The 25,555-nt window shown below is 45.9% G+C and overlaps 2 protein-coding genes across 2 annotated transcripts; one reads left to right on the top strand and one right to left on the bottom strand.

Annotated features, from left to right (window-relative positions):
* Positions 1 to 273: 273 nt before the first annotated feature.
* Positions 274 to 17,537, bottom strand: riok1 (RIO kinase 1 (yeast)). The gene is made up of 17 exons (XM_049599313.1): positions 17,347 to 17,537; positions 15,505 to 15,706; positions 14,931 to 15,018; positions 14,719 to 14,788; positions 14,591 to 14,633; positions 12,643 to 12,735; positions 12,350 to 12,462; positions 8,059 to 8,139; positions 7,285 to 7,371; positions 6,008 to 6,145; positions 5,829 to 5,932; positions 5,637 to 5,743; positions 5,484 to 5,549; positions 5,288 to 5,404; positions 4,713 to 4,766; positions 691 to 831; positions 274 to 608 (listed from the first exon to the last, which is right to left on the bottom strand). The coding sequence occupies exons 1-17, from the start codon at positions 17,397 to 17,399 to the stop codon at positions 498 to 500; spliced, it is 1,668 nt and encodes a 555-aa protein (XP_049455270.1). The 5' UTR covers positions 17,400 to 17,537; the 3' UTR covers positions 274 to 497.
* A 243-nt stretch (positions 17,538 to 17,780) lies between these two features.
* rpp40 (ribonuclease P/MRP 40 subunit) lies at positions 17,781 to 25,073 on the top strand. Its single transcript, XM_049599341.1, has 8 exons — positions 17,781 to 18,038; positions 20,380 to 20,524; positions 20,788 to 20,856; positions 20,944 to 21,039; positions 21,208 to 21,330; positions 23,639 to 23,819; positions 23,974 to 24,108; positions 24,188 to 25,073. The coding sequence occupies exons 1-8, from the start codon at positions 17,922 to 17,924 to the stop codon at positions 24,384 to 24,386; spliced, it is 1,065 nt and encodes a 354-aa protein (XP_049455298.1). The 5' UTR covers positions 17,781 to 17,921; the 3' UTR covers positions 24,387 to 25,073.
* The last annotated feature ends 482 nt before the right edge of the window (positions 25,074 to 25,555 follow it).

The raw sequence follows: 25,555 nt of genomic DNA, 5'->3' as shown, positions 1-25,555 counted from the left end.
GATTCTACTGGGTTTGACCTGTCAGTCATACCAGGTTCTACTGGGTTCTACCTGTCAGTCACAACAGGTTCTACCTGTCAGTCACATCAGATTCTCCTGGGTTCTACCTGTCAGTCACACCAGGTTCTACTGGGTTCTACCTGGTTCTCTGGGTTCTCCCTCTGTGTCAGTGGGTCAATGATCCATCACAGCAGCTGGTTCCTGATGCTGGGGGGCATCATGTGACATTTCAGCGCAGCAGAGTTTAAAATCAGTGACACAGGAAACGTGTCATCATGATGTCAGAATGTTTTTATCAACAGATTTTAAACAAAAACAATGTAAAGTCAAAACTTAATAAACATTCTGAGAATTGAAACAATCTCGTCCAGGTTTTTACAACTTCACAACTTTAACAGGAAGTTCGTGCCTGAGGGTCTCTGTGGTACTATAGGAGTTCGGCTGTAGTTCGGCTGTAGTTCAGGACTGAGTCGTGGCTATTGACAAACAGGAAGTCGTCACTTTCCTTTCTTCATTTTGGACACCTTGTCCCTCCTCTTCTTCACGTGTTTGGGTACTTTGTGTTTCCTCTTCTCCCTCTGAGTCTCCTTTACCTTCTTCTTCTTCTCCTGAAATGACGGAGACATTCAGAGGACAGACACACAGACACTCGTCCACATATCTGAGGACACGACAGAAACTGATAAACACCTTTTTGTCCATCTGGGCTTCATCCCCCTGCTTCTCCTGCTCCTCCTCCTCCTCCTCCCCCCGCTCATCCTCTTCCTCCTCCTCCTCCTCTGAGGATGATGATTGTGATGAAGGCTGGTCATCCTCCAGCAGAGCCGGAACCTGAGGAGACGCCACACAGTCACAACAAATATGTGTCAATGCGTATCCATGGCAACACTGTGCACATGTAAGGGTGCAGTGGTAAATCCAATCAGAGTGCTGCTGCCTGAGGTTCAACTGGATGTCACAGTGCTGACGTATTGTGGTAAGCGAGTTGTGTCATTTCCGGTGTTTCTGTGACAGCGTCTCTGTACTGCTCTGATGAATTCTACTAGCCTGCTTTCTGCTTTCTCACTTCAGTTTCTTAACATCTACTTCAAGTCTTAACCCACACTAGTTCTGTTTAAGCACTTATAGCTCTCCTCTATGTAACGACTCTCTTGCTAATCTCTTAGCTGTTGTTTGCACGTTACTAGCCTTGGTAGCTACATTAGCTTTACAGTTAGCGATGGCTTCTCCCTCTGCTCTCTCTTGCGTGGTGTGCCAAATGTTCAGTTATGCCTCTGCCTCCTTTAGCGACAGTGGTAACTGTAACAAGTGTAGCTTATTTGCTGCGTTGGAGGCGAGGCTGAGAGCCCGTTTACACGTACACGGTGATTTTGATAAACGGAGACATCTTCCTTCATTTGTGCCCTTCGTTTACACGCAAATGGAGTTTTCTCCTCTGAAAACGAGTCTTTCTAAAAACTCTGGCCAGAGTGGAGATTTTGGAAAACTCCGGTTGCGTGTTTGCATGTAAACTGAGATAAACGGAGATAAACGGAGTTATAGACAGCCGACGTCACAGTATGCGCCGTAACTTGCACCTGTGTCAAAAGTGCGACCTATGTTGCTATGGTGACAATGGATACATGGAAGGCTTGAGCTTCTCGTTACACTGCCAACTACATGTTTGGTGTGCTCTTGTGTATATATACACGGGTAAGTGTAAACGAAGATCTTTTTGAAAATGGAGACGGTGAAATGTCCGTTTATGAAAATAGCCGGCAACGTGTAAACGGCCTCTTAGTGAACTAGAAGCGCGGTTCCGCACCATGGAAAATCATTCAGTTGCTGCGGTAGTTAGCCAGTCCCCTGTAGCCAGTGCAGAGCCACATAGCATAGCCTTAGCCTCTGCTAACTGTCCTCCGGTAACACCTGTGCAGCCGGGAAGCTGGGTAACTGTTCGTGAGAGGCGCAGCTCCAAGCCGAAGCCCACGGTTCACCACCAGCCTGTTCACGTTTCTAACCGCTTTTCCCCACTCAGCGACACACCCGCTGAGGATAAAACTCTGGTTATTGGCAGCTCTATTCTGAGAAACGTGAAGTTAGCAACACCAGCGGCCATAGTCAAATGTATCCCTGGTGCCAGAGCGGGCGACATTGAATCTAATTTAAAACTGCTGGCTAAAGCTAAACGTAGATTCAGTAAGATTGTTATTCACGTCTGCAGCAATGACACCCGGTTACGCCAATCGGAGGTCACTAAAATTAATATTGCCTCGGTGTGTGAATATGCAAAAACGATGTCAGACTCCGTAGTTTTCTCTGAACCCCTCCCAAATCTGACCAATCAATCAATTTTTTTTATAAAGCCCAATATCACAAATCACAATTTGCCTCACAGGGCTTTACAGCATACAACATCGCTCTGTCCTTATGACCCTCACAGCTGATCAGGAAAAACTCCCCAAAAAACCCTTTAACGGGGAAAAAAACCCACTGATGACATGTTTAGCCGCATGTCATCATTTAATCACTGGCTGTCCAGGTGGTGTCCAGCAAACAATGTGGGTTTTGTTAATAATTGGCAAACTTTCTGGGGAAAACCTGGTCTTATTATGAGAGACGGCATTCATCCCACTTTGGATGGAGCTGCTCTCATTTCTAGGAACCTGGCAAACTTTATTAGTACTTTAAATCCCTGACAACCCAGAGTTGAGACCAGGACTCAGAGTCGCAGTCCTATACGCCTCTCTGAGCTTCTAGTTCAAATACCCAGCCATAGTTTTATAAATATAAATAAATATCAGGTCTGTATTGTCTAAAGCAGTGTTAGTAAACAAATTAATATCAGATAATCACATTGATTTACTTAGCGGAGTGGCCAAGGAGGGGGAGTTGCAGCCATTTTTAACTCTAGTCTGTTAATCAGCCCTAAACCTAAACTAGATTATAATTCATTTGAAAGCCTCGTTCTTAGTCTTTTACATCCGACCTGGAAAACCTCGCAGCCACTTTTATTTGTTATAGTGTACCGTGCTCCTGGCCCGTATTCTGAATTTGTATCTGAATTCTCAGAGTTTTTATCCAGTTTAGTTCTTAAATCAGATAAAGTTATTATTGTAGGCGATTTTAACATTCATGTCGACGTTGATAATGACTCCCTGGCTACCGCGTTTATCTCATTATTAGACTCCATTGGCTTCAGTCAGGGTGTACATGAACCCACTCACTGTTTTAACCATACCCTCGATCTAGTTCTGACGTATGGAATTGAAATTGATAACCTAACAGTCTTTCCACAGAATCCCTCGCTATCGGATCATTATCTGATTACTTTTGATTTCTTTTTACTCGATTACACACCACTCAGCAACAGTTACTATACTAGATGTTTATCAGATAGTGCTGTCGCAAAATTTAAGGAAATGATTACTCCGTCGTTAAATTCAATACCAAGTCCTTCAGTAACAGAGGTTTCCCGTACCGACTTTAACCTCTCCTGAATTGATCATCTTTTCAATAGCGCTGTAGGCTCGCTGCGATTAACTCTTGACTCTGTAGCTCCTCTTAAAAAGAAGTTAACAAAGCAAAGAAAGTTCGCTCCTTGGTATAACTCTCAAACCTGTAAGTTAAAACAAATATTGCGAAAATTTGAAAGGAATTGGCGATTAACCAAACTGGAAGAATCTCGTTTAATCTGGACAGACAGTCTCAAAACTTATAAGAGGGGCCTCCGCAATGCCAGAGCAAACTATTACTCAGCATTAATAGAAGACAATAAGAACAACCCCAGGTTTCTTTTCAGCACTGTAGCCAGGCTGACTGAGAGTCAGAGCTCTATTGAGCCTTGTATTCCTTTAGCCCTTAGCAGTAATGATTTTATGAGCTTTTGAGGTTTTTTTGGGGAGTTTTTCCTGATCAGCTGTGAGGGTCATAAGGACAGAGGGATGTCGTATGCTGTAAAGCCCTGTGAGGCAAATTGTGATTTGTGATATTGGGCTTTATAAGTAAAATTGAATTGACATTCTGCCACCTGACGTTCTGCTGCCTGACGTTCTGATGCTCCCTCAGTGCCGTCCTAAAGAACTGAAAGTTTGAACCAGAGTTCGCTCGGAGCAAATGTTTCTGAACGCACACTGAACAGCAGGAGGTTGTTTCTGGCTGTTTTATTGGACCTGATTTCTGATTGGATGTTCTACTCTGGAGCCTTGTCTGACGGGAAGCCGTCCATTATTTTGAATCTTTGGAGTTTTTAATGTACAGACTGAAGATGAGACAGGAAACAAACTAACATTGGATCATGTGGCGCCACCACAGGAACAAACGGTCCTGGAGTGTGACCACGACCTGTTTCTGCAAGTGACCAACAGGAAGTGATGGTGTTGTTGAAGAAGGGTGTGGCCTAGCACAGATTCCGACAGACATGAATGAGCATCTGTGTGATGCCATAAAACTGTCTGTTCTCTTTACAATCGCTGTTAGAACCTGTTCCAGATTGCTTAACATTGCCTTGAACCTGAGACTATCTTTTCTTTCCTCTGTTTGTTGACTCTTAAGAAGCTTTTAATGTGAAACAGCAGAAAGGAAGTGAGGACATTCCCTGACAGAAGTTTCACAGTTTACAGTTCTCTGGTTCTCCGCAGGTGAGTCAGCCAGGGTTACAGTGCGTCACTGTCAGGCTAAGTTATGCTAAGCTAAGCTAAGAGTAGCATGAGACAGAGTGTGTGTGTTTGTACCGTCTGAACTCCAGATAAGTCTTTCTTCAGTCCGGTCAGCGTCTGATACAGAACCTGGAGAACACAAACAACAACTGTCACATTCTTTAAATCAATCAGACGTTCCTCAGAGAATGTCACCTTCTGGAACTTCACTCCATCAAGACATCAGAGACTCAAGAAATTCCAAAACACTCCTCTGAGAACCTCTTCTTATCTGTCTCTGCATCAGTCCCCTTCTCATGGATCATTTATTCTGTTCTTGTTTTCTGTCAGGTTCCTCTGAGAACCTAGAAAAATCCCTGTATAGATCCACTGTATCATCAAAAATGTTCACATCAGGTTTTTTGTGTCACTGAGCCACAGAGTCACCAGGGTTCTGATAATGTTCTGGTAATGTTGTGATAATGTTCTGTATGTCATCAATGAACACAGAGGTTCCTCACAGCTGTAAACAAACATACACTCATTAACATATGGTTCCACACATGTGCACTAGATGACCCGTTCCTGGAGATTAAGGAACCGCCATCTTGACTCCAGCACAGGGAACCGTACCGTCTGAAGCCACGCCCACTGACTGCTGTGACTCTTACGTTGTCGTCGTGTCCGCAGATGGCAGACTCCTCCTCCTTGGTCCTCATCAGGTCCACGTCTCGCTCGTAGTGACTCACCTCGGTCAGCGTGCGGGGGATGTACGCCTTCTTAAACACCTGAGGGGGAGAAGTCAGACAGGTGAGGCATCACCGTAAATGTGCCAACATGATGGTGTTTGTGTTTCCTTCCTGTCACCTCCTCGTCCACTCTGTCCTGATCTGATCGCTGCTCCGACGTCCGATCGGCTGCGATCACCATGGCCTGGACGATCAATCACAAACTGATTAGTAATTGTTGTATCTTTGTGTTTTATAAATAAAGTTTTACTGAATGTGGGAGTGGTCAGACCTTCTCCAGGTACTGGTCCATGTTGTGGCAGGTGATCGATGGGTCGGTGATGAAGTTAAACAACTCTCTTACCGTCATCACCGCCACACCACGCTTCACAAAGTACTCTGGGAAAAGAACACACACACACTGATCAGCTGACAGGTTCGGACCTGATAATCAATCATCCATACTCAGGATCACCAGTTTCACCGTTCACGTTGCTGCAGTCCTTCCTGAGGAACTCCAGAGCGTGTGGATGGTCGTGTTCCACCGACTGTGACACGTCGATGATGTAAGCGTCTCCATCGTGATACCTACACACAGGTTAGTCAGTTCCACAGGGCTTTTATTCTGAAGGGGTGGAGGGTGTGGTGGGTGTGGTCTCTTACAGCATGTTGAACTCGCTGAGGTCGGCGTGGACGAGTCGAGCTTCCTGGAACATCTTCCTCATGTTCTGTAGAACCTGCAGGTAGAGCTCCCGAGCCTTCGACTCCGACAAGGAGGCATTCTTCAACAGAGGAGCTGGCCTGAGGAATAATCAATACACAGAGTGATCAATACACAGGGATCAATACACAGAGTGATCAATACACACAGGGATCAATACACAGAGTGATCAATACACAGAGTGATCAATACACACAGGGATCAATACACAGAATGATCAATACACAGAGTGATCAATACACACAGGAATCAATGCACACAGGGATCAATGCACACAGGGATCAATACACAGAGTGATCAATACACACAGGAATCAATGCACACAGGGATCAATGCACACAGGGATCAATACACAGAGTGATCAATACACACAGTGATCAATGCACACAGGGATCAATACACAGAGTGATCAATACACAGGGATCAATACACAGAATGATCAATACACAGAGTGATCAATACACACAGGAATCAATGCACACAGGGATCAATGCACACAGGGATCAATACACAGAGTGATCAATACACACAGGAATCAATGCACACAGGGATCAATGCACACAGGGATCAATACACAGAGTGATCAATACACACAGGAATCAATGCACACAGGGATCAATACACAGAGTGATCAATACACAGGGATCAATACACAGAATGATCAATACACAGAGTGATCAATACACACAGGAATCAATGCACACAGGGATCAATGCACACAGGGATCAATACACAGAGTGATCAATGCACACAGGGATCAATGCACACAGGGATCAATACACAGAGTGATCAATACACACAGGAATCAATGCACACAGGGATCAATACACAGAGTGATCAATACACAGGGATCAATACACAGAGTGATCAACACACACAGGGATCAATACACAGTGATCAATACACAGGGATCAATACACAGAGTGATCAATACACAGAGTGATCAATACACACAGTGATCAATACACAGGGTGATCAATACACAGGGATCAATACACACAGGAATCAATACACAGTGATCAATACACAGGGATCAATACACACAGGAATAAATACACAGTGATCAATACACAGAGTGGTCAATACGCACAGGAATCAATACACAGAGTGATCAATACACAGTGATTAATACACAGTGATCATTACATAGCAGGAGAATCATAATTATTCAGTGAACATCTGTGACCGGTTTTGATCAAATATTCTGATTGGTACTTACATGTTGTCTTTCCCGATGAAGCTCATCAGCAGAACATGACTTCTGAGGAGGAGAGGTTCTGGACTTGGGATTCCTGCCGTCTGCAGCCTGAAACATAAAGACAGTCAGGTTCGACTGGGTTCTACCTGTCAGTCACGTCAGGTTCCACTGGGTTCTACCTGTCAGTCACGTCAGCTTCTACTGGGTTCTCCATGTCAGTCACGTCAGGTTCCACTGGGTTCTACCTGTCAGTCACGTCAGGTTCCACTGGGTTCTACATGTCAGTCACGTCAGGTTCCACTGGGTTCTACCTGTCAGTCGCGTCAGCTTCTACTGGGTTCTACCTGTCAGTTGTGTCAGCTTCTACTGGGTTCTACCTATCAGTCACGTCAGGTTCCACTGGGTTCTACATGTCAGTCACGTCAGGTTCCACTGGGTTCTACCTGTCAGTCACGTCAGGTTCTACTGGGTTCTACCTATCAGTCACGTCAGGTTCCACTGGGTTCTACCTGTCAGTTGTGTCAGCTTCTACTGGGTTCTACCTGTCAGTCACATCAGGTTCCACTGGGTTCTACCTGTCAGTTGTGTCAGCTTCTACTGGGTTCTACCTGTCAGTCACATCAGGTTCCACTGGGTTCTACCTGTCAGTCACGTCAGCTTCCACTGGGTTCTACTTGTCAGTAACGCCATGTCCCACTGGGTTCTACCATTCAGTCACGCCATGTTCCACTGGGTTCTATCTGTCAGTTACATCAGGTTCTACTGGGTTCTATGCATCAGTAGAAAGGTTCTGACCTGATGAGATTCCTCATCTCCTTCTCTGCCCAGGTTCTCACCATCTTCCTGGGGTTTCCTTTACAGTAACCGTGACGGAACCTGAACAGAAGAATGTGTTAGCGCCTCATGGTGACTGAGAACAGCTGATACACACATCAATCAGTGACTAATGATGATTATTGATTATGATAATGATCTGCAGGAAGTGAGTCAAACTGACTGGCCTGTGTCTGATGTGTTTTGTTTTGGAGACAACCGAAAGTTAAAACTTGTACTGAGGGGGAGGAGCCTGTGTTCTCCTACTCCTCCTACTGACCTGAACTCTTCCTCTTCTGTGGTGACTGACCTGAACTCTTCTTCTGTGGTGACTGACCTGAACTCTTCTTCTGTGGTGACTGACCTGAACTCTTCCTCTTCTGTGGTGACTGACCTGAACTCTTCCTCTTCTGTGGTGACTGACCTGAACTCTTCCTCTTCTGTGGTGACTGACCTGAACTCTTCCTCTTCTGTAGTGACTGACCTGAACTCTTCCTCTTCTGTGGTGACTGACCTGAACTCTTCTTCTGTGGTGACTGACCTGAACTCTTCTTCTGTGGTGACTGACCTGAACTCTTCCTCTTCTGTGGTGACTGACCTGAACTCTTCTTCTTCTGTGGTGACTGACCTGAACTCTTCTTCTTCTGTGGTGACTGACCTGAACTCTTCCTCTTCTGTGGTGACTGACCTGAACTCTTCTTCTGTGGTGACTGACCTGAACTCTTCCTCTTCTGTAGTGACTGACCTGAACTCTTCTTCTTCTGTGGTGACTGACCTGAACTCTTCTTCTTCTGTGGTGACTGACCTGAACTCTTCCTCTTCTGTAGTGACTGACCTGAACTCTTCTTCTTCTGTGGTGACTGACCTGAACTCTTCTTCTGTGGTGACTGACCTGAACTCTTCTTCTGTGGTGACTGACCTGAACTCTTCTTCTGTGGTGACTGACCTGAACTCTTCTTCTTCTGTGGTGACTGACCTGAACTCTTCTTCTTCTGTGGTGACTGACCTGAACTCTTCTTCTTCTGTGGTGACTGACCTGAACTCTTCTTCTGTGGTGACTGACCTGAACTCTTCCTCTTCTGTGGTGACTGACCTGAACTCTTCTTCTGTGGTGACTGACCTGAACTCTTCCTCTTCTGTGGTGACTGACCTGAACTCTTCCTCTTCTGTAGTGACTGACCTGAACTCTTCCTCTTCTGTAGTGACTGACCTGAACTCTTCTTCTGTGGTGACTGACCTGAACTTTTCTTCTGTGGTGACTGACCTGAACTCTTCTTCTGTAGTGACTGACCTGAACTCTTCTTCTGTGGTGACTGACCTGAATTCTTCTTCTGTGGTGACTGACCTGAACTCTTCTTCTTCTGTGGTGACTGACCTGAACTCTTCTTCTTCTGTGGTGACTGACCTGAACTCTTCTTCTGTGGTGACTGACCTGAACTCTTCTTCTTCTGTGGTGACTGACCTGAATTCTTCTTCTGTGGTGACTGACCTGAACTCTTCTTCTTCTGTGGTGACTGACCTGAACTCTTCCTCTTCTGTGGTGACTGACCTGAACTCTTCTTCTGTGGTGACTGACCTGAACTCTTCCTCTTCTGTAGTGACTGACCTGAACTCTTCTTCTTCTGTGGTGACTGACCTGAACTCTTCTTCTTCTGTGGTGACTGACCTGAACTCTTCCTCTTCTGTGGTGACTGACCTGAACTCTTCCTCTTCTGTAGTGACTGACCTGAACTCTTCTTCTTCTGTGGTGACTGACCTGAACTCTTCTTCTTCTGTGGTGACTGACCTGAACTCTTCTTCTGTGGTGACTGACCTGAACTCTTCCTCTTCTGTAGTGACTGACCTGAACTCTTCCTCTTCTGTAGTGACTGACCTGAACTCTTCTTCTGTGGTGACTGACCTGAACTCTTCTTCTGTGGTGACTGACCTGAACTCTTCTTCTGTAGTGACTGACCTGAACTCTTCTTCTGTAGTGACTGACCTGAACTCTTCTTCTGTGGTGACTGACCTGAATTCTTCTTCTGTGGTGACTGACCTGAACTCTTCTTCTTCTGTGGTGACTGACCTGAACTCTTCTTCTGTGGTGACTGACCTGAACTCTTCTTCTTCTGTGGTGACTGACCTGAATTCTTCTTCTGTGGTGACTGACCTGAACTCTTCTTCTTCTGTGGTGACTGACCTGAACTCTTCCTCTTCTGTGGTGACTGACCTGAACTCTTCTTCTGTGGTGACTGACCTGAACTCTTCTTCTTCTGTGGTGACTGACCTGAACTCTTCCTCTTCTGTGGTGACTGACCTGAACTCTTCTTCTTCTGTGGTGACTGACCTGAACTCTTCTTCTTCTGTGGTGACTGACCTGAACTCTTCTTCTGTGGTGACTGACCTGAACTCTTCCTCTTCTGTGGTGACTGACCTGAACTCTTCTTCTTCTTCTGTGGTGACTGACCTGAACTCTTCTTCTGTGGTGACTGACCTGAACTCTTCCTCTTCTGTGGTGACTGACCTGAACTCTTCTTCTGTGGTGACTGACCTGAATTCTTCTTCTGTGGTGACTGACCTGAACTCTTCTTCTTCTGTGGTGACTGACCTGAACTCTTCTTCTTCTGTGGTGACTGACCTGAACTCTTCTTCTGTGGTGACTGACCTGAACTCTTCTTCTTCTGTGGTGACTGACCTGAACTCTTCCTCTTCTGTGGTGACTGACCTGAACTCTTCCTCTTCTGTGGTGACTGACCTGAACTCTTCTTCTTCTGTGGTGACTGACCTGAACTCTTCTTCTTCTGTGGTGACTGACCTGAACTCTTCTTCTTCTGTGGTGACTGACCTGAACTCTTCCTCTTCTGTGGTGACTGACCTGAACTCTTCTTCTTCTGTGGTGACTGACCTGAACTCTTCTTCTGTGGTGACTGACCTGAACTCTTCCTCTTCTGTAGTGACTGACCTGAACTCTTCCTCTTCTGTGGTGACTGACCTGAACTCTTCCTCTTCTGTGGTGACTGACCTGAACTCTTCCTCTTCTGTAGTGACTGACCTGAACTCTTCTTCTGTGGTGACTGACCTGAACTCTTCTTCTGTGGTGACTGACCTGAACTCTTCTTCTTCTGTGGTGACTGACCTGAACTCTTCTTCTGTAGTGACTGACCTGAACTCTTCTTCTGTGGTGACTGACCTGAATTCTTCTTCTGTGGTGACTGACCTGAACTCTTCTTCTTCTGTGGTGACTGACCTGAACTCTTCTTCTTCTGTGGTGACTGACCTGAACTCTTCTTCTGTGGTGACTGACCTGAACTCTTCTTCTTCTGTGGTGACTGACCTGAATTCTTCTTCTGTGGTGACTGACCTGAACTCTTCTTCTTCTGTGGTGACTGACCTGAACTCTTCCTCTTCTGTGGTGACTGACCTGAACTCTTCTTCTGTGGTGACTGACCTGAACTCTTCCTCTTCTGTAGTGACTGACCTGAACTCTTCTTCTTCTGTGGTGACTGACCTGAACTCTTCTTCTTCTGTGGTGACTGACCTGAACTCTTCCTCTTCTGTGGTGACTGACCTGAACTCTTCTTCTTCTTCTGTGGTGACTGACCTGAACTCTTCTTCTGTGGTGACTGACCTGAACTCTTCCTCTTCTGTGGTGACTGACCTGAACTCTTCTTCTGTGGTGACTGACCTGAATTCTTCTTCTGTGGTGACTGACCTGAACTCTTCTTCTTCTGTGGTGACTGACCTGAACTCTTCCTCTTCTGTGGTGACTGACCTGAACTCTTCTTCTGTGGTGACTGACCTGAACTCTTCTTCTTCTGTGGTGACTGACCTGAACTCTTCTTCTGTGGTGACTGACCTGAACTCTTCCTCTTCTGTGGTGACTGACCTGAACTCTTCTTCTTCTGTGGTGACTGACCTGAACTCTTCTTCTGTGGTGACTGACCTGAACTCTTCCTCTTCTGTGGTGACTGACCTGAACTCTTCTTCTTCTGTGGTGACTGACCTGAACTCTTCTTCTTCTGTGGTGACTGACCTGAACTCTTCCTCTTCTGTAGTGACTGACCTGAACTCTTCTTCTTCTGTGGTGACTGACCTGAACTCTTCTTCTGTAGTGACTGACCTGAACTCTTCCTCTTCTGTAGTGACTGACCTGAACTCTTCTTCTGTGGTGACTGACCTGAACTCTTCCTCTTCTGTAGTGACTGACCTGAACTCTTCTTCTTCTGTGGTGACTGACCTGAACTCTTCTTCTGTGGTGACTGACCTGAACTCTTCTTCTTCTGTGGTGACTGACCTGAACTCTCCGCTGACGTATTTGTCTCGGTCCTTGAACAGCAGGATGGAGGTCTTGTAGATCTTGATAGCTCGGTTCTCTCCTGCTGACGTGCTGGCATGATAAACATTAGCCTGAAAACACCAACACAGAGCTGAGCTCCCGGTATTGATCAGTGTATCAACCAGTTCACTGATCACTATATTGATCAGTATATCGACCAGTGTATTAATCAGTGTATCGATCAGTGTATAGACCAGTGTATTGATCAGTGTATCGATCAGTGTATCGACCAGTGATCAATGATGTCTGACCTCCTTCCCGGTGCTGATGCAGCCGTTGATCTCACTGATGATTCCTCGACTCAACATCTTGAACAGAATCATTCGAGTTCGAGGATCTAAAACCTGCAGGAGGAGAAGAAGAAGATCAGGGGCCTGTATCACGAAGCGAGATCAACCTTTCCTGGGTTACCCAGACCTATCCTGGGTTGACTAACCCTAACAATGGCAATCAGGATAATCGGTATCACGACGCTGGATATCAACTCGGTAACTCAACCCAGGGTTGCTTTATCAAGAGCCGTGAACGCGCACGCAGCGGACCAATCACAATCATGAGAGAAGCGCAGCGTCACTGAGCGTCACTGAGCGTCCTCACTGAGCGTCCTCACAGAGCGCCGTATGTGAGGGGAAAAAGTATTTCTCATGTGAGGATCAGAGATTAATTCTACTAAAATATGAGGAGGAGAAAAGCAACATTAGAGAAAAGGCCAACACCGTGGCAGCTGCAGGAGGAGGAAACATGCGTGGCAACGCATAACGGGATGAATAATGTTTAGTTTTAGTTTAGATTAGTTTATTTGCACATAATGTTAAAAACAGACAGTATAACATTTACAAGGTTAAAAAAATAAAAGTGCCGGAGAGGTTAGAAGCCACTAAAAGCTTATCAAAGAAATTCCCCTGTCAAAACATCAATGACATCACATAACAGAGAAGAAAAAGAAACGGGTGAGGAAAGAAGAAATAGAGGAGGAGAGAGGGAAAAATCAAGACAACACAAGGCAGCAAATAAAATGATGTGTAGGTTAAATGACTCATCACTGGTTCAAGTAGCTACAGTACCTGTACCTGTACATCTGACACTGATCACACCCTTGAATCCCATGAAATCAATGCTGCGCAGATGAACTGCGTGTATTACAATTATCGTCTAACATCATTGCGTCTGATAAACTGGTCTTCTTTGTCATAACGTTATATATGCTACAATAAAGCTTAAAGCTGACGCCACAGTTAAATCATATCAACACCAAACTGATAGTCTGAATAAAATCATCCTGATATTGAGCTGTGTTAGAAATTAACAGCTGTGCAGAAATATACCTAGTGTCCCTCTTTAAGGAACAAAAAGGAAAATCCCTCAAACACCATGAAGTGTAGACATGATAGGCTACTTTCCACATTTCCAGCAGCAAAGCTGTCAGTTAGGCCCATTATCTTTAACAGGGATCATTTCCTCCAACAAAACAAAATGTTGGCACTAATTAATGGTGCTATTAAGTGTCTGCTAATGATCAGTTTCTTTCTTATGAAGGGCTGGGATGAAAGTTCCACTTCTTTCCACTCCTTTTTGAACAATCTTTTCATTGTCTGTTGTTGTTGCTTTCTTTTCTTTTTTAATCTTCAATATAAACTTTCAAATCAAAATCAATCAAATGAATTAAACTTCCCGTCATGACTGGGCTGCATTTCTGTCAGCCATCAACAGCTGATTGGCCAGTGGGTGGTGCTTTTTATAGGATCAGATTCAACCCTGAACTTACCCTGCTCCGGAGCAGGATAGCCGTTCAGAGTAAGTTACCATGGTGATCTACCCCGATAAGAACTGAACCGGCTTCGTGAGACCGAAAACCCAGGGTTAACCCTGAAGTTACCTCGCTGAGACATTAATCCTGCTTCATGATACAGGCCCCAGCACTTACTGATCGTTGATCAGAGGATCAATAGTTCTGTCGATCAGCGGGACAGATCCTGTGGACTTTATGTGTCAAATCAGCACGAAGCTGAAACTGTGATCAGATTTACTGATGACGTGTTGAAAACATCACAGTGTTTGTTAGTTTGTGTTGTTTACAAACATCAATCAATAACTAATAAATAATATAAAATAAATGACAGATGAAGTGATGACAAGACGTTTTACATGCTGAAGTTCACTTCCTGTCAGGCCCTTTCTAAATAAAAGCCTGCAGCTCACCTGTTCCACCGTGGCTCGATCTGATTTGTCCTTCATCCTGTACCTGCAGACAGCAGCCAATCAGAGCATTAGTCACATCAATCACATGACCTGTGATGTCACAAACAGTGAGGCGAGTTCAGACGTACGTGTCGGCGTCTTTCTGTCTCTGCATGCTCGTCACTTTATTGATCACAGAGTCGGCGTACTTCAGTTTATCTAAAACAAAACCAATACGCTCGATTATCAGCTAAACTCGTCAATAACTGTTCTGATCACATGACTGAAGCCTGTTATTGATCCTTACACATGATCACTGATCAATGCAGTGTGTGTGTGTGTGTGTGTGTGTGTGTGTTACCCAGGTTGATCTTGTGTTCGTACTTCCTCAGAGCTTTGTCAGATGGTATCGACGGCAGCGTCTTATTGGACGGATTCTGTCTGTTGGACTGATCAATAAAAACAAACAAATCAATATTAGAATCATCAATAATTAATCAGTGTGACAGACGCCTGCTGGAAGGACGTCCTTTCTGTGTCCAACTTTAATTCAGTGACACCTGTGGTGGGTGTGGCTCATCACGGGACGTGTACGCCTCCACATCTCACCATAGAAACTGGCTCCGCCCCCTAAAACTCTCAGATTGGACTCACGATCCTGTGTGTGTGTGTGTGTGTGTGTGTTACTCTGTGTGTGTGTGTGTGTGTGTGTGTGTGTGTTACTCTGTGTGTGTGTGTGTTACTCTGTGTGTGTGTGTGTGTGTGTGTTACTCTGTGTGTGTGTGTGTGTGTGTGTGTGTGTGTGTGTGTGTGTGTGTGTGTGTGTGTGTGTGTGTGTGTGTGTGTGTGTGTGTGTGTGTGTGTGTGTGTTACTCTGTGTGTGTGTGTGTGTGTGTGTGTGTGTGTGTGTGTTACTCTGTGTGTGTGTGTGTGACCTGACAGCTCTGAGACGTCCTGTTGTATCTTTTGGTCAGATCACCTCCTGATGAACGCCACGCCCACTCCTCCTCCTCATCATCATCATCTTCATTTTCATCATCCTCCTCCTCTTCCTGCTGATGGTCTGATGAAGGCTGCAGAGTGACATCACTCAGCTGACTGGTCACAGCCGACAGCTCTGATTGGACACTGCAGGGACTAAACAACAATAGGAAGTGAGGACCGTTACACAGACGGTGGTTACAACGAACGTGTGAACGTGTGAGGGTGAACATGTGGATGTGTGAACGTGTGAGGGTGAACATGTGAACGTGTGAGAGTGAACATGTGGATGTGTGAACATGTGAACGTGTGAGGGTGAACATGTGAACGTGTGAAGGTGAACATGTGGATGTGTGAACGTGTGAGGGTGAACATGTGAACGTGTGAGGGTGAACATGTGAACGTGTGAACGTGTGAGGGTGAACATGTGAACGTGTGAGGGTGAACATGTGGATGTGTGAACGTGTGAGGGTGAACATGTGAACGTGTGAACGTGTGAACGTGTGAGGGTGAACATGTGGACGTGTGAGGGTGAACATGTGGATCTGTGAACGTGTGAGGGTGAACATGTGAACGTGTGAAGGTGAACATGTGAACGTGTGAACGTGTGAGGGTGAACATGTGGACGTGTGAGGGTGAACATGTGGACGTGTGAGGGTGAACATGTGAACGTGTGAACGTGTGAGGGTGAACATGTGGACGTGTGAGGGTGAACATGTGAACGTGTGAGGGTGAACATGTGGACGTGTGAGGGTGAACATGTGAACGTGTGAACGTGTGAGGGTGAACATGTGGACGTGTGAGGGTGAACATGTGAACGTGTGAACGTGTGAGGGTGAACATGTGGACGTGTGAGGGTGAACATGTGAACGTGTGAATGTGTGAGGGTGAACATAACAAATCAAAGGCTTTGCTCATATTCGATTTGGGTTCAGCCCACTTGACATGCTGCTGTGTTGTGCTACAGTGTATTCAGGTACTGGAATTTGTTATTTACGTGACAACGCCTGAACACAACACAGGCTGTGTGTGTTTAATGTTTAATGTCAGACCTGTTTAGACTTTTTATCCTGTTTTCATTGTCCAAACGTTAAAGTTTCTGTTCTCAGGCAAATGCAGGAAGTCACATTTCTGTGCTCCAGCCAGTAACCTGCTTTGCAGCTCCTTTAAATTAAGAAGCATAATCAAATGTTCAGAATTTGACTCATGAGCGATTTGAGCTGCTTTCGCTGCCACAAATATTTTACCAGCGGCGCTGCTAGAGCGAATTCAGCTATTTTGCAGCTCTGGCAGCTTTTGGTGTGAACGCACAGTTAGATCCATCAGTCAGAGTCAATCAGCTGATCTGAGGTCACTTCATCTGCCCTCCCTCTGATGACCAGTCACGACACAGCTCTGAGTCTCATATCAGCCACGAGAGCGTTCATGTGAAAGAGGCGGGGCGGTTCATGATGAGTGACATCATCAGAGCCATGAATGAATGAATGAATGAAGGAAGGAATGAGGAGCTTCATATGTGATGAGATGGAGCCAAAGTGTCTGTGAGACAGTGACATGTCTGATGACACTGAACACAGCTGAGACTGAGACTCTCATCAGCTGTCACCACGCTGTGACGTCACACATTATTGTTGTTTCGTTCATGGCACTGAGAGGAAATACTCCACCAGTAAATAACAACAACAAAACAAACATACGCAGGAGAAAAACAACAACAACAATAATGAAGATGAAGATGATGAAGATGACACAGGCAGTGACTGTCTCACACTCACAGACACAGCAGACTGTCTCACCTGTCCTCCTCTGCGTCATCAAACTGTCCAGGTTCACAGTCCACCGACGACATGACGTCACACACCGAAAAAGACACTGAACCAGAGCCGAACCGGTCCAAAGTGATCCGAGCCGTGCCACAGCAGCTCACCGAGCCTCACACAGCAGCGTCACGTGTTTTCTCCACTTCCGGGTCTGAACATGTAACTACGGCAAGGAACGAGGGTCTGTTAGCGAACCGCGGCTCAGTGCTGCCCCCTGCTGACCTGTAATGACCCGGATCCAGTCAGCTTTGATACTGACGTCACTCACTGCAGTACGTAGAGTAACCAGATTACAGTGATGTACTTTAAGTATCAGCTGCTGAGCTCGTGTCTGACACGGTTTAGCTTTAAGGGATTCTTGAGACTAAGTTAAGGACAAAATATTAAAACCACATGAACACTGAAAAAAACGAACTCAAGTCTTTCATCCAGCTGCTGCAGTCGGTCGCTTCTATTTTGAAAAGCCCTGACCGGAAGTGTGCTGTAGCGTGCTAGCAGTGGTTAGCTCTGTGCTGTCACATCAGTGTTGTGTTAATAAAGTTGTGTTCAAGATGTCGGCAGGTCTGGAGCGGACTCCCCGGACTCTGCTGGTCTCTGATCGGTCCAGCTTTCAGCACGAGAAGAACCGGCTGAGCTCCCAGGTGGAGCAGCTGCACTTCAACTACAAGGTAACACCGCCTGTTAGCACCTGTTAGCATCTGTTGCCGTTCGGTTAGAGAGCCGACAGCGTGAGGAGATCACATTATGCTAACAGACTGAACACAGGAAACAAGCCGAGTGTACACATGTTAGGCACAGACTTTCACAGTAAATGTCTAAATACAGAAAACAAAGGGCTTCCGGTTCCTGAGGTCATCGGGACATAATTTAGTGCATAGACATATATACATGTACATGTATATATGTCTATGATTTAGTGGGTGTTTCTCAGAGTCTAAGGCTGCGTCCCAAGTCTCTTACCAAAGAGCATGGACACCAAGAGGCGAAGCTCCGTTGAATTTTTGACAACAGCCACTAGGGGCGCTGCGGTAGCGCTGCCGCCATTTTGGACTGTTGCGCCCAGACAACATGTAAGATGTCAAGGAGAGAGGAGAAAAAAGTAAAAACAGTGTAGTGCAATTAACTGCAACAACTAAAGTGTTTTAATATCAATTTTATATATATTTATTATTATTATTATTACTGTACCCTTACTGTACAAACTGTAAATAAATCTTTATTCCTGACTATGTGATGTCGCCATTAATGTGTTTTTAGTTAAAATATTGATTTTTTTTTTTATTATTATTTTTATTTTTTGGTAGATTGGCTTATGGGGTGATTTTGATGGAGTAATTAAGTTAATCTTCTCATAAGTGGATGTAATATGTAGAGATGCCATCTAGGCCGTTTTTCTTCGTTTTGTTTTTTTTAAAGTCTATATTTTGCTTTACAAAAACGTGAAAAAGCAGCTGTGACCAAGCTATCACGAGGTGAGTAGCATTGTAAGAATAATTAATAGCGATATACTTCAGTTTGTCTGTGTGTCTTTGTATGCAAGCGGGTCTGCTGCGGTCTGCTGACAGTCCAAAATGGCGGCAGTAGGATGAAACCATGGGCGAGTCTGTTGCTATGGGGCGTTCTGTTGAGCTTCGCCTCTTGGTATCCATGCTGTTTGGTGCTACTGCTAGCTCCTCGCTTGAACTGGAAGTCGTTCGAGGTCCGCCATCTTCTAGGCCGTCCTAAGTCTCTTACTTGTGCAGCGAGGAGCTAGTGCTAGGAGCTAGCAGCAAGCTTTAAGCAGCTACGAGCTAGGATGGTTGAGAGGTTCCTAACAGGAAGTCTTTTTCAGCTGAGGCTCTGACGTATAAATACCCGCCCCCTTTATCTGGCTCATTTGAACGAGATGGCGGAGAAACAACGCAAGAGTACCCGTTACATGCAATCTCTGCAATGAACGCTGTAATTCATGTGCCTACGTGACTACAAAGAGTAACATTGATGATATTTCCTGCAACACTACGGCTTTGATCAGCAAATATAGTGTGACTTGGGATGTACGCCAAACGCTGGCTCTGTTATGCAGCAGATCCAGTTATGCCGCCGTCATCAGGACTGGACGTCGCTTCACGTGACGCTTCAGAGTAAGGCCGTCTCATGTCTCTTAAACCGACAATGCTCGCTCATCGCTCCTAGCGTTAGCTCCTCACATTTTTTCCTAGGTGGGAGGGGCTAAACAGCTAGCAAAGTCGGCTAGCAGTAGCACTAGCAGTAATTTAAGAGACTTGGGACGGACCCATGGATCCTTCCCACAGAGACAAGAGTCCTTCCTCTCATTCTCTGGGACAGACTAACAGGTGTCCTCACGTGATCATCATTAACCCATTGTGTCCCTGCTTGGCACTCAGCATCAGGGGTTGGAACTGGGAGGGGTTACATCACCACATGATTCTCGCGTGCGGCACCGCAACTGCTCACCGCTCCCTCAGGGGATGGGTCAAATGCGGAGAACAAATTTCACACACTCAGGTGTGTGACAATCAGTGGAACTTTACTTGACTTAATAACATGAATAGATCTGATCTGATGAGCTGCGCTGCTCTCAAACAGCTGACTGCGCCAATTGTACATTATACCGCCAGGTAATCCTCTGAAATAAGTTCACCTCAAAACATAAGAGCGATGCTTTGACCTGCAGGATATGCTCATGTCTTTACTGTGGCTGCTCTCACCACCATTCACTTAGCACTCCATCTCTGCTGTGAATGATTTAAACACTAAATCTCATCATGTGCAAAGCATTGTGGGGATTTTATACCCGCAGAGGATCCACACATGCATCCTTCAAATTCCTCTCAAAGAAGAGGTTCATCCCATTACCAAATCTCACATGAACATTTCCCTCACTTGCGTCTCTTCCTCTCGTCCTAGCTGCGCCCTCAACTGTTAAATAAACAGGAAGTGACTCCTGTTTGTGTGACCTCAGGTGTGTCTCTGTTGTGTAGTGAGCCCTTTGTTTTACCTGTGCAGGTGTCTGTGCTGCTGCCCGAGTGTAGCTCCGCCCCCTCTCACCTGGACACTGCATTCAACAGTTTCAACAGTTTCTACCTGATCAGGGACCTGCCCACGTACGAACTGCTGGACAAACACTTCCTGGAGGCCGCCGTGTACCAAGGTAACTCCTGTACACCTGACACACACCTGTACACTATTAATTTGAAACAGGAAGCGATTCAATTTTCAATTCAATTTTATTTATAAAGCCCAATATCACAAATCACAATTTGCCTCACAGGGCTTTACAGCATACGACATCCCTCGGTCCTTATGACCCTCACAGCTGATCAGTGATGTGTCAGTATAAACAGAATATGCTCTGTGTGTGTGTGTGTGTGTGTGTGTGTGTGTGTGTGTGTGTGCGCGCGCACGTGTGTGCAGGACGAGTGTCCGGTCTGTCCTACAAGACAAGGCTCGATGAAGACAACTCTGTCGCTCTGATGCCCAACGGTAAATCCTGTGTGATGTCATCAGTGGTCACATGATGTCACGTACAGGTGTCTGACCCAGGCTGTCCATCCGTCTGTCCGCCTGCAGGTCACCTGACTCTGTCTCTGGACAAAGACTCGTTTGAGCTGCTGGGAGTCGAAGGGAAACCGTCCAGATTCAACCACAGAACCAACCGCAGATACGGTCTGAAGAGCACAGTGACATCACAGTGACATCAGCGATGTCATGTCTGCTCTGGCAGGAGTTCATGATGATGTGAAACAATAGAATAAATGTTGAACCAGGTGAACCTGAGCATCTGTCAGCTCATCATAGAAACAGGTGTGTGAAACATGATTATCTGTGTTCCAGTGGTGACAGTTGATCTGACGCACAGCAGCATGGCTCCTGGTGGGTGGGGCCATCAGAGACTCATCGCAGGTCTGAAGTCACGACTTCAACTGAGGACTGACTTCCTGCTGTCACATCATCCAGGTGAGACACACCTGTGTTACCCATGACACACCACAGCCAAACCCTGGCGACTACACATTAGCTTTAGCCACAGCTAGCTTTAGCTAAGCTGCATGAGAGTGGTTGAATCCCATCATGATTTATTAACCTTCTGTTGGAGCGCACAAACAATAATCTTTAGCTCCTTTTGCTCCACCTCTTCAAGGTTGGAGTTTAACGTTGTTATTCCACCTCACTGACCTGTAGAAAAGATCAAATCACAGAATGGAGGGAAAGAGATTGTTTCACTTATAAGGCAGTAGAGGAGGGAACAGCACAGACACAATGTCTGTATAAACAGGACAGACAGCAGGACAGGACGGGTGTGATGTTTATACGTGTTCTGTGTACGACACACCGCAGAGATTTAAAAAGTAGCAGTTAGCAGCTAATTCAAAGAAGAACAGCAGCTGGTAGCAGTTAGCGGCTAACTCAAAGAGGAAGAACAGCAGCTGGTAGCAGTTAGCGGCTAACTCAAAGAGGAAGAACAGCAGCTGTTAGCAGTTAGCGGCTAACTCGAAGGAAGAACAGCAGCTGTTGGCAGTTACCGGCTAACTCAAAGAGGAAGGACAGCAGCTGTTGGCAGTTAGCAGCTAACTCAAAGAAGGAAGAACAGCAGCTGTTAGCAGTTAGCGGCTAACTCAAAGAAGGAAGAACACCATATTCCACCAATATGTCTACCCTACGAGGCGAAAAATTGGGCACCTCGGATCAACTTGCCAATCCGGCTCTATGTCTAAACGCTTGCAGCTTGCCGGCAAAATGGCCCAACATTTGCGGAAAATCTGGCAGTGTAAAAGGGGCTTGTCTTTCTCTGTCTCATTGTGTCATGTGGATTACTGTTAATTTATCATGCTGATCTGTTCTGTACGACATCTATTGCACGTCTGTCCGTCCTGGAAGAGGGATCCCTCCTCAGTTGCTCTTCCTGAGGTTTCTACCGTTTTTTCCCCGTTAAAGGGTTTTTTGGGGAGTTTTTCCTGATCAGCTGTGAGGGTCGTAAGGACAGAGAGATGTCAAAAGCACCATGAAATTAAGTTCGAATATTTTCGAATTTATTTATTTTATTTTATTTATTTTTTTAAACACAAAAAATAAGGTGCTTATTGCTGACACAATATGAACGTGACACTTGGATGAAAACACCCGTTCTGACCTCACTGAAGTGCCAGGTATGACCAACTTTCGCCTCGCTATCTGAGCAATGTTTGGATACTTCAGTACGTAGTTTTCCACCACAAGAGTGGATCCTGGTCGGCTCGTAGTGATGTCTCATTCTGGTAACGTTTCATCTCTTCTTCAAAAAGGGTAGGCAGGGAGGCAGCAGGTGCAACACTCTCCCTGTATGTCACATATCGCGGACAGCGCAGTGGGTTCTTTGGTTCTGTGTAAACATGAAGTTGTGGCGGCTCTGTCTGTAAAGGGTTTGTTTTGTTCCTTCAGACAGAAGTTAGGACCCATTTAGTCGACTCTGAATGTTACATCACAGTTACACTAATTACCAGGTTCAGATTTGTCCTCCCATCATCAAACATTGAACCAACATGTATCTGTGGTTCAATGTTTCTGTATCATCAATCTCAGGACTTGACTCTCCAGAATCTTCAGTGCGATGACCTTAAGAGTCACACCTGTGACCACACCTAGCAGTAGGCTCGTTCGAGATGAACTGCGCCTTGCCTGGAAAGTAGATGAGAGCAGGCGGCCGCTGCGGGGGGCGGTGACAAAAAGCTGCGGTGAAGTCGGACAGTTTCCCGACAGTTTCCAGCAGCCTTCAGTCCGTACAGGAAGTCACAGACACACTTACATCCTGTCTGGAATGATGTCAGTTCATTAAAAAAGTGATCAGACCCATATATCAGTTTGTTTTCACCATCAGTCACACAACATGTTTTCTGTTCACAGAATAAACCTTCAGATCAGACAAATACAATCTTAATCTCTAAAATTCAACAAAAATGAGTAGTTTATCTAAAACGTCATCTTGTTGAGTCGACATCTGAACCAATCAGCTGTTAGATCAGGTGAGAGCCAGGCGGTGCAGTCGGTGGAGAGCAGCTGCAGCACCTGGCTCTAAAAACTGCGGCCGCCTCGCTCTCGCGGCTTTATTGCCGTCCACTTTTGTAATACGTCAGAGCAAGTTGGGATGAAGTCGGACACAAAACTAACCAGCATGCATTGTGCACCGATCGCCGGTGAACGAATCTGCGCAGGGCTGGCTCATCTCGGACGAACCTAAAGATTTCATCAGCCTGTGTATTACCATAAGCCCCTGCTGTGTGTTTTGTAGGGGGCGGAGCCTCTCTGCAGGCTCTCCTGTCTCGATATGATTGGTCAGAGCACAGACCTGAGATCAGCAGCTGCACCCTCAAAGACCTTTCCTGCCCCGCCTTGCTGACCTCTGACCTGCAGTCATGTGACCCTCACCGCTTCCTGGAGTGGCTTGGAGCCGTGGACGCCCACGTCAGCTGGTGAGAGGGCGGACGCAATGACGACTTGTCCTATGTTAGCCGCTCTGTGAATAGTTGTCATGTGACCTGCTGTCCTCTGTAACGTGTCTCCACCCGTCTGTCTTTATTCCTGTTCAAACACTTGAACGCCTCTTCTCTTCTTCTGTGGTGTCAGTGACAACTCATCTAGCAGCTTCCTGTCCTCACTGGTCTGTCCTGAGCCAAAGACGACACTAAGTCGAGCTCTGAGTGTCTCCATCGTTGGACTGCTGCTTCCACAAGACGTCCACCGCCTCATTGAGCAGATCAGGTCAGCAGAGAAGTTAAGAGATGTGTTTCAGGTCGTGTCACATGTTGTGTTGAACTCGTTGGTTGTATGTGTCCTGCAGATGTCACCTGGAGCAGCCTCGGTTGGAGTCCTGGGCAGCGCTGACGGTTCACGGTTTTGTTGACAGTCCAGTGTCGTGGGGAGGCGCTGAACACGGTGTCCTGAGAGGAGGAGAGAACTTCTACAGTCTGCTGATGTTCCATGACCACACCTACCACCTGCACCTGGCTACAGGAGCACATGACACCTGTCCTCGGTGACCTCACCTGTCCTCTGTGACCTCACCTGTCCTCTTTGACCTCGTGTCCTCGGTGACCTCACCTGTCCGCTTCGACGTCATGTGTCCTCTTTGACCTCACCTGTCCGCTTTGACCTCATGTGTCCTCTTTGACCTCACCTGTCCGCTTTGACCTCATGTGTCCTCTTTGACCTCACCTGTCCGCTTTGACCTCACCTGTCCTCTTTGACCTCACGTGTCCTCGGTGACCTCACCTGTCCTCTTTGACCTCGTGTCCTCGGTGACCTCATGTGTCCTCTTTGACCTCACCTGTCCTCTTTGACCTCGTGTCCTCGGTGACCTCATGTGTCCTCTGTGACCTCACCTGTGGTCATCCCTGACCGGAAAACAAATCTTTAGTTGATTCTGAGTTTCCTCTTCAAAAGAAAACTGTTTATCTTCATCTGTTTTTCCTGATATTTTTTATTAATTAGTTATAAATGATGTTTTGTTATAACTCATAAATGGGTCATCTGTTATCAGATGACACAATATCTGAAAAATATTTGTTGAAACAGTATTTTTTTTTAAATGTGTTGTACTGCAGTCCTTAAACACAGGAGATGGTTACAATCAAAATGCTGCTGTTAACAGAGTTTGTTTATTTTTAATGTCACTAAATATTAATGTTGATTTTTCATACTAAAGAAAATAAACAGCAGTAACTTCAGACTGGGTTTTGGGCTTTCTTCGGCCGTCTGTCCAGCTAACCACCAGGCAGCTGACAGCTGTTAGCCGAGCAGGTAGCTGTCAATTAGCAGCTCAGTTAGCAGCCCGACTAACAGCAGCACGTCAGGGGATTCACACTGAGATGCCAAGTTAAAACAAGCTAACTGTCAGCTAAGCTACACTAGCCGTTAGCTCCGATCCTCCACCAGCTGATCTGTTAGCCTGTTAGCATCAGTGTGTCCTTCTCTCAGCCTCTCATTACCCAGTTATTATTTTATGGTAGATTCAACAAGTTTTACTGTAACTGAACATGATGAAGGGCCGTCATCTCAGACTGAAGCTGATCAGAGTGTTCTTAGTAAAACCATCCGTCTGTCTTCACCTCAGACTGAAGCTGTTACATCAAAACTCTGAGCTGATAAGTGACGGATCAACTTAAATCCTCTGTTTCTCTGAGAGTCAGCTTCTGCTCACAAAGCTTCT

Source organism: Epinephelus fuscoguttatus, linkage group LG15 (genome assembly GCF_011397635.1).
Source record: "Epinephelus fuscoguttatus linkage group LG15, E.fuscoguttatus.final_Chr_v1".
Taxonomy (NCBI): domain Eukaryota; kingdom Metazoa; phylum Chordata; class Actinopteri; order Perciformes; family Serranidae; genus Epinephelus; species Epinephelus fuscoguttatus.
The sequence above is the reverse complement of the archived record's forward strand: the minus strand, read 5'-3'. Positions and strand labels throughout refer to the sequence as shown.